The sequence below is a fragment of the Mytilus edulis genome, chromosome 6, assembly GCF_963676685.1.
Source record: "Mytilus edulis chromosome 6, xbMytEdul2.2, whole genome shotgun sequence".
NCBI lineage: Eukaryota > Metazoa > Mollusca > Bivalvia > Mytilida > Mytilidae > Mytilus > Mytilus edulis.
In genome coordinates, this window is record NC_092349.1 from 55,106,129 (window position 1) to 55,115,038 (window position 8,910).

General features: G+C 34.2%; 1 protein-coding gene across 1 annotated transcript; it reads left to right on the top strand.

The window, feature by feature from the left end:
* Window positions 1-1,828: 1,828 nt before the first annotated feature.
* Window positions 1,829-4,911, top strand: LOC139527912 (uncharacterized). Its single transcript, XM_071323584.1, has 4 exons — window positions 1,829-1,929; window positions 3,056-3,154; window positions 3,553-3,611; window positions 4,390-4,911. Exons 2-4 carry the CDS (start codon window positions 3,068-3,070, stop codon window positions 4,814-4,816), a joined length of 573 nt encoding a protein of 190 aa, XP_071179685.1. The 5' UTR covers window positions 1,829-1,929; window positions 3,056-3,067; the 3' UTR covers window positions 4,817-4,911.
* Window positions 4,912-8,910: the final 3,999 nt, after the last annotated feature.

The following is an 8,910-nucleotide window of genomic DNA, read 5'->3' on the forward strand; positions in this document are numbered from 1 at the left end:
TATACTAGTAGACTCCACATTCATTCATTATTTGGCATAGTTAAATTTCCTTGATATCCATACTTAATCAAACCTTGATGGGTCACCAACAGTAGTTGATGGCGGACATAAATGATAGATATACAAGAAATAAATTGATTACGAGACATGTCGGTTTCTTCAAAGACAAGCATAATACATATAGGAAGATGTGGTATGTGTGCCAATGAGACAACTCTCCATCCAATGTATGTATCAAAAAAGAAGATGTGATATGATTGTCAATGAGACAACTCTCCACAAGAGATCAAAGTGACTCAAAAATTAACAACTATAGGTCAGTCTTATGAATTTCCCTTGTTGCGGTTATCAACGGAACACTTTGATAACCTTAACAGTCAATGATTGGACTCGTTGCAATCTTGTTGTTAGTTATGAATAATAAAAGATGAAAAAGATATCGCAATAAAACAGCAAAGTTTAACCAATGACACAAATAACCAATACATGTCAACATAAAGTCTTCATGAATAGACAGCTGCAAACAAATGACACAATGATAACCAAACAAGGTCAACATATGGTCTTTAACAATAGACAGCAAACCAAACACAAATAACCAAAACAGGTCAACAAAAAGTCTTAAACAATAGACAAACCAAGGACACATATAACCAAAAACTATAGACAGCTTTTTTTAACAATTTTAATTCATAACTTATTGCTTTAGACCTAAGTATTACAGCAACATCAACGGTGTTTGTATATTTGGTTAATGCCTACCTAGGAATGCCCTTTCATTCGATATATGTCCTGTTTTTTTCTTCATAAAATCGATCATTCAATTTGTTGTTGTTGAATAATTACATTAGATGTATGTTTCATTATGATACTTTATTCTGATTGGCTAACTGCACATCTCGTGTTATTCCGTAAGCAATTGCATTGCTCAATAAAACTTTTCATTCATGATAACACGTGGTCCCACAATAAAGTGCACAAGTGAATTAAATAAAACAATAATAAAATTCGAGTTTTCATGATCATAGCTAAAAAATGTAATTACAAGTATTGAATGCTTCTTTTTGTAACTTCATTGGGGTGTAAAAGCGTTGACCGTGCGCACATTTTTAGTATGAAGCGCGGAAGCGCTTCATACAAAATGTACTTCGGTCAACGCTTTTACACCCCAATGAAGTTACAAAAAGAAGCATTCAATTCTTAAATAAATGAAATATTTTAAGCTAAAAGGCTATAATTTGTTAAAAATAAGAATATGTGGTATGATTACTAAAGAGAAAACTATCCACACGTGACCAACTGACATAATGTAAGCAATAATAGGCCACTGGTAAGACCTATTACAAAGCAAACGTATCCCGTATAGTAAGATATATAAACGTAACTGACATGAATAATGTAAAATATTTCAATCAAGACAACCAACGATCCGATGTCTGATGGAAGAAAACAATTATTTCAAGACTGGTTTAGACTAAAGTTGTAGTGAACTTTCCAACAAGTAGTATAAAGTTTTAAGAATCTTGGTGGTTTGAATGGTAATCCCCTTTCAAAAGGAAAATAATACTTAGTGTCTCACAAAGTGTACTACTACATGTATATGTACTAGTGATTTCTGATAATTATTTGACTTTGTCCATTCCGCTAACGTTTATCTATAACAGAAACAAGTCATGATCTATTTACACTACATGACGCTGAATTTCCGGAAAAGCTTAAAATATTTAAGTTGAAATGAAATGAAGTGAAATTTCAGAACATCTTGTGTGAAGAGGTTTTGTCGTTCTCAAACGGAAATCTTCACTTTCTGATGAAGGCGTTTAATAACAAGTATTGAAGTAAATACATATAAAGGGACATTTGATATAGCATCGTATATGATCAGTGATCTACCAAATATCTACATCAGTAAAGCTGAACATTGTACCGGTAAGTGTGATATAAAGATTAGGAAAGTTTTGTTGCAATTATAAAGAATATATTTTTAAAATGCAAATGAATAATGTTCTTGTAATATATTTTATAATCGAGATAATTTGACTTTTTAACTGTAATTATAACGTCTGTATGTGTATGAAATTATTAGCCTGGTATCACATGTATCATTAATTAGTATTTTATTATATTTCACATTTTCTTGCATTTAATTTATTTTGGTAAAAGTGTTGGTTATTATAATAATGTCGGTACATACCAGGGGCGAATCCAGCCAATTTTAAAAGGGGAAAAGGGAGGGGGGTCAAACACATGCAAGTCATTTAAAAAGGGGATTCCAGCCATATGTCGCTTACAAAAGGTATACCTTATACTGTATGTGTATGACGCATATCAAAAAGCTACTGTTGGCTTGATCATTCAATAATTACTCAATATTTAAAGTATGAAATGTTTTGGAAACTAAACATTGTTCGATTCGGTGTAAGTAAAGTATATCAGAGCGACGATACAAGCAGAATACATGCACATGCATTCATCCTCATACATGTAACTCAAAAAGATGAGTCTAAGCACAGTTTTATACATAGATTGCCTTCAGTCTGGTTCCTTGTTCTTGGTCTGTTTTGGTACGATATGACTCAGATACCCGTATGTTGCAGAGAAACAGCTTAGCTTTGATTTCGTCAACTACTATATCCAATATTAAATATTTTTTGGAATGTTTAAATATTTTCTCATTAAGTAAATAAATTGTTTGTAACGTCTAGCTTAAAATATTACAGGTACTTCAGGCCAAAAAATCACAAGTAATTTCAATTCCAAAATATAGATTATTTTAGGGTGTCGAACCGCATGAAAGGCGGTACAAATAGACAGTCACAAAAACAAATATCATATAGGATATGGTCAGATCTTTTTACATGCAGATGAAGACTGGCCAACCCTCCTTAGACTTGTTTTTGATTGTTTGTGATGGGCTTTTGTTAGGAAGAAATGAATAGTTACACAAAAACACTTATTATGACGACATTTCTTGCGAGTTCCTAATCGTAAAATACATCTTATACAAGAATATATAATAGTTATAAAAATATATATTTAAATTATATTCATTCAGGGAACCACAGTCATGAAGATATCGATAGTATCAAGTATCATCTGTCTAGTTATAGCTGTGGATCTTACATTTGCAATACCAACTGCCCACAGACAAAAAGTAAGATATGTGTATATACATGTCCTTTGTATGCATACATTTGCACACGCAGTTGCTTTATCTTTAGAAAATCAAATTATATTAACCACATTTAAGCAAATGATTTTTGGAAATAAATGGAAAGTTTATAATATCAGTAACAAGACATCCATCATACTGCCTTCTCATGTGCCTTAATAAATAAAACTACGCAAATTATGCAAGGATACAAAATGAAAACTTCATCGATGCTGGAGCCGATACTATAAAAGAAGGGATACGAGGTATGCATTCCTGACACAAAATAAAAACATGCTAGCTACTTAAAAACCCAAAACGCAATGTAACTGAGCTTTTAATGCTGTCAAAGTCACAATGAGGTAACATATCCTTATGTTTTTATTTATGTTATATTTTAGAGATGGGATTGGTTTTCGAGGGCAAGGGAATTGTATAACAATGCCAGAGATCACATTAGGTAAGACATAAACAATTATGTTCCTAACATCCAACCGTCTACAAGGTTAAATGCGAAAATAAAATGTATCGTACTTTCAATAATGGCCATTCACCCTTGCGATCCTCACTTGAATAACAGTTGCCCTCTTTAAGGGTAATGAAAAAACATTAAAAAAAAACAATGAATATTAAAAAATGAATGTTTCATCCATAAAATAGAGAAAAGATATAAGATTTTAAAAAGTATATGTATAATATATAATAAAAAGATTACTTTTGGATTTTAAATAGCGATACTTTGTGACGCGATGTCTACTTTAATTATTATCGTTATTTATCCAAAATTTAGGCGTTTGTTGGAAAGTAAGTGCATGTATGCGTTAGTATGTTATCGTTGGAACTTTCCCCTTCGACAAATAGACAGTACAGGTCCGTTTGTCTGGTTAATGGATGCCTGTATTTAACATTTCAAACTTCACCATCAGCATAAATGTTTGAACTTTAATTTGTTTATAATGTTTGATCTGTAAAAGGAGGATGTGAGTATACGAAAATTAGACAGCAGCACAACGATACAAAACATTTAAGACATCTAGGGGAAATACATGTAACTATACTATGAATTTGTAGTAAGCTCCATGATGAAGACCGTACTTTGACCTATAATGGTTTACTTTTACAAATTGGGACTCATACCACATCTTCTTGTATTTATTTTATCATGTTGACATTCACTAAGGTCTTACATGCAAAAACCGAAGTTTGTACTAGATATTGTATTTAATATTGTGTTTCAGTGATGCCGTTGATACCGCTGGAGATGTGGCTGATACCATAGGGGTTCATGCACGGGAACACCTAAATCTCGCTGCAGACCATTTAGAAGACCTAGGCGTCCCACGTGAAAGAATTGACGAGACAGGCGAAAGAATAAGTAATATAACAAGTCAGGTGGTTCAGAGAGGACAGGACATAATTGAGAATGGTCAAAATGGACTTTCCAGAGTAGCAGAACACGCAATGAAGAAAGCAATGGAAACTATCGAAAACAATAGAGATTTTCTAGAAAACAGTCATAAGCATATTTCGAGAGTAGCCGATTCTATGGCAGACATATTCGGCAATTTCCGGGATTTGGTCAACAACCGACGGAATCAACAAGAACCATCAAGCAATTCTAGATTGACACTAATCACTGATGATGACGTAAAAGTGATTCATTGAACATTTGAAATTTGAAGTCGGAAATAATTTGTATTTTACAGCTTTATACATTATATTCGTTTCCCTTACTCCTTCAATAAAACCATCAAATTATATTGTATCTTAGAAATTCAAAAATGCAGCCTTTCTGTGCTACATGTATCAATTCACACATGTTTTCAAACAACTAGAAAACACACACTTATATAATACCTCGGGTCATTGTTTTGTATGGCCCCGCAAACGAAGTTGTCGATGCCAAATAGTTTTACCCTTGTCCGAAATTCCAAAATTCCGTCATTTCGTCATTCCGCAACAAACCATTATACAGAATTTTTTCTAAACGCCTTCAGATATTGGGCTGATTTTTGGTTTGTACGTTCACCATGATGAGTTACAGATCAAGTTGAAGTTTCGTTCCGCTCCACTAATTTTTACTGAAATTAAGAGCTTTGGACTTTGAGAAAATTTTAAAAATCACAGTTATACTGACTTTTTTTAAACGCCTTCAGATATTGGGCTGATTTTTGGTATGTGAGGTTACCATGATGATTTACAGATCAAGTTTAAGTATCGTTCCGCTCCGCTAATTTTTGCTAAAATTATGGACTTTGGACTTTGATAAATTATTGAAAATCAGTTATACTCATTTGTTTCTATACACCTCTAGATTTTGACCTTATTTAATTTTGATATGCGAGACTACCATCATGTTTGTGTCCATATGTGTTATTGAAATTGCAAATTTTTCAACTTTTTGGGACGGGACCATTCGTGTCGCTTTGACACATCTAGTTTTAAGTATAATATGATTAATGATTTTGTATAAACATATTACAATGTAATACAATGATTCATGTAGGCGATAATATTTTGATGCACTAAGACAGATAAACAACTGAAACATGTTCAACAATGACTATTTCCCCGCAAAAATAGATTTAAAAATAATATTTAAAAAACACATTTTGTAGTTTTTCTGTCTGTGAAGAAATGTCATAACAAATGTGATACACACTCAATAAAGGCAACAGTAGTATACCGCTGTTCAAAACTCATAAATCCATGGACAAAAAACAAAATCGGGGTAACAAACTAAAACCGAGGGAAACGCATTAAATATAAGAGGAGAACAACGACACAGCACCGACAATCAACACACACAGAAACGGACCAAGCATCAGAAAAAGTCCCACGAGAATAACAAATATAACATCTAAACCAAATACATGAATTTGGGATACACAAGCTTAAGTACTGTGTCACGCCTTATCTTAATATATCAAAAATAAGAGAAAATAAACGACACAACATTAAAATACAACACACACAGAAACGAACAATAATTTAGAAATGGCCATCTTCCTGGCTTCGTACAGGACATTTCAATAACCCGTGTTTAAAAGGTGTGTACCACATTTTTTTATGTTACTTTGTCTGTTTCCTGAAAACCACTGATCTTGTTAGTCCGTTATTGGCCATGCACAAACTGTTCGTCAAAAGCCTTAGGCTTACTGCAAACAGAAGTGTTTGCCACCTGTATGATTTATTTAATAATGTTCCATTTACAAATATTGTTGCTTTTTTAAAAGAAATTGGAATTTATCATAGAATATAAAAATGTTATTATATTTAAATCGATTTTAATTTTTATCACGTTATTTTACTGTTAATTTTTATTTGTATATACTCAATTTGCTTTAGTCAAGAATTTTAGTATATTGAAGGACTTTTTGTCTTATTTTAAAAATATGCTTTAAATTGTAAAAATATTCGAATTAGCTCTTGCCGCGATATAGCCTTTTTGTGCTAATGCGGCGTAAAGCAACCAACAATCAATCAATGTAATTTCTGCCAATCATTCAAAGAATGCCAATGAATAAGACGGTTACATATGCTTCTTGGAGTAGGAAAACATGTATGGGTTTCATCTTAACTAGTCGAAACACTAACTTCAACTATATCATTAATGAGACTGGTACGATTGAAACCATAACAAACTAGAAGCTATCAAGAGCCTGTATCGCTCACCTGAAACAACCTGGGTTTTAGAATTCATAAAAAAAAGATAAAATTTGGCCAGAAATTAACAACACTTGGCTAGAACCTCATAAGGAAAGGAACATTTATGCTATGTTTGGTTTCATTCAACTCAGTGTTTCTCTAAAAGAAGAAATTTGTATGTATTTCCCATAGGGTCCTATGTTGAACTAAGTCCCCCCCTATGGCGACCATCTAGGAATTTGGATTGGCGACAAAGTAACAACACTTGGTCGGCATCTCATTAGGAACATTCATGCGATGTTTGGTTTCAATCCATTCAGTGGTTCTCTAGAAGAAGTCATTTATATGCATTTCCCATAGGGTCCTATGTTAAACTAAGTCCCCCACTGGTGGCCATCTTGGATGATGGATCGGCTATAAAGTAACCACACTTGGTCAGCACCTCATAAAGAACATTCATGCCATGTTTGGTTTTATTCCATTCAGTGGTTCTCTAGAAGAAGTCATTTGTATGCATTTCCCATTAGTCCTATGTTAAACTAAGTCCCCAGCTGGCGGCCATTTTTGATGATGGATCGGCTACAAAGTAACAACACTTGATCAGCACCTCATAAGGAACATTCATGCCATGTTTGGTTTCAGTGGTTCTCTAGAAGTCATTTGTATGCATTTCCCATAGGGTCCTATGTTAAACTAAGTCCTCCGCTGGCGGCCATTTTTGATGATGGATCGGCAAAAAGTAACAACACTTGGTCAGCACCTCATAAGGAACATGCATTCATGCCGTGTTTGATTTCATTCCATTCAGTGGTTTTCTAAAAGAAATCATTTGTATGCATTTCCCATAGGGTCCTATTTTAAACTAAGTCCCCCGCTGGTGGCCATCTTGGATGATGGATCAGCTACAAAGTAACAACACTTGGTCAGCACCTCATAAGGAACATTCATGCCATGTTTTGTTTCATTCCATTCAGTGGTTCTCTAGGAGAATTCATTTGTATGCATTTCCCATAGGGGCCTATGTTAAACTAAATCCCCCGCTGGCGGCCATCCTGGATGATGGATCAGCTACAAAGTAACAACACTTAGTCAGCACCCCATTAGGAAAATGCATGCTATGTTTGGTTTTATTCCATTCAGTGGTTCTCTAGAAGAAGTCATGTGTATGCATTTCCCATAGGGTCCTATGTTAAACTAAGTCCCCACTGGCGGCCCTCTTGGATAAAGGATCGGCTACAAAGTAACAACACTTGGTCAGCACCTCATAAGGAACATTCATGCCATGTTTGGTTTCATTCCATTCAGTGGTTCTCTTAAAGAAGTCATTTATATGCATTTCCCATAGGGTCCTATGTTAAACTAAGTCCCCCGCTGGCGGCCATCCTTGATGATGGATCGGCTACAAAGAAACAACACTTGGTCAGCACCTCATAAGGAACATTCATGCCATGTTTGGTTCCATTCCATTCATTGGTTCTCTAGAAGAAGTTCAAAATGTAAATTGTTTACGACGACGACGGACGACGGACGCCAAGTGGTGATAAAAGCTCACTTGGCCCTTCGGGCCAGGTGAGCTAAAAAATGGGTTTTATATCCCGGGGAAAGCTAAATTTAATCATCCTGACCGGATCTCTGTCTAAAGAGACCATCAACGTCGGTTATTACAATATGACTAGGATATTTCCATGAATTTGAATTTAAGATTGGTTTGTCGGTGGTCAAGTCAGACTAAGAATCAGATGACGAATGAAATGTATTCCAAAAGAACTGATAGAGTCTGTATTAGGGCAGGCAACGTTGCTTTGGTTAATATATGTTCTCCATCCATAACGGGGATCTAGGTTAAATGCACGAAATACACTTAGCAATTATCTATTTTTTCCAAGGACGTATATTAGTTATACGTCCTTGATTTTTTTCCGTATCAATAGTTCCACACTTAACAAACACGGGTGGTATATAGTAATTGGGAGTCTTTCATTTTATTATGATTATACTTTTGTATTCGAATCTTCTGCCTCACTGACTTAGATTTTGTGGTCTTTTTATCAATAGCGTTTAAATCTTGTCAAATTATATAATTTAAAACAGTATTTTACAAATGTTTGTGA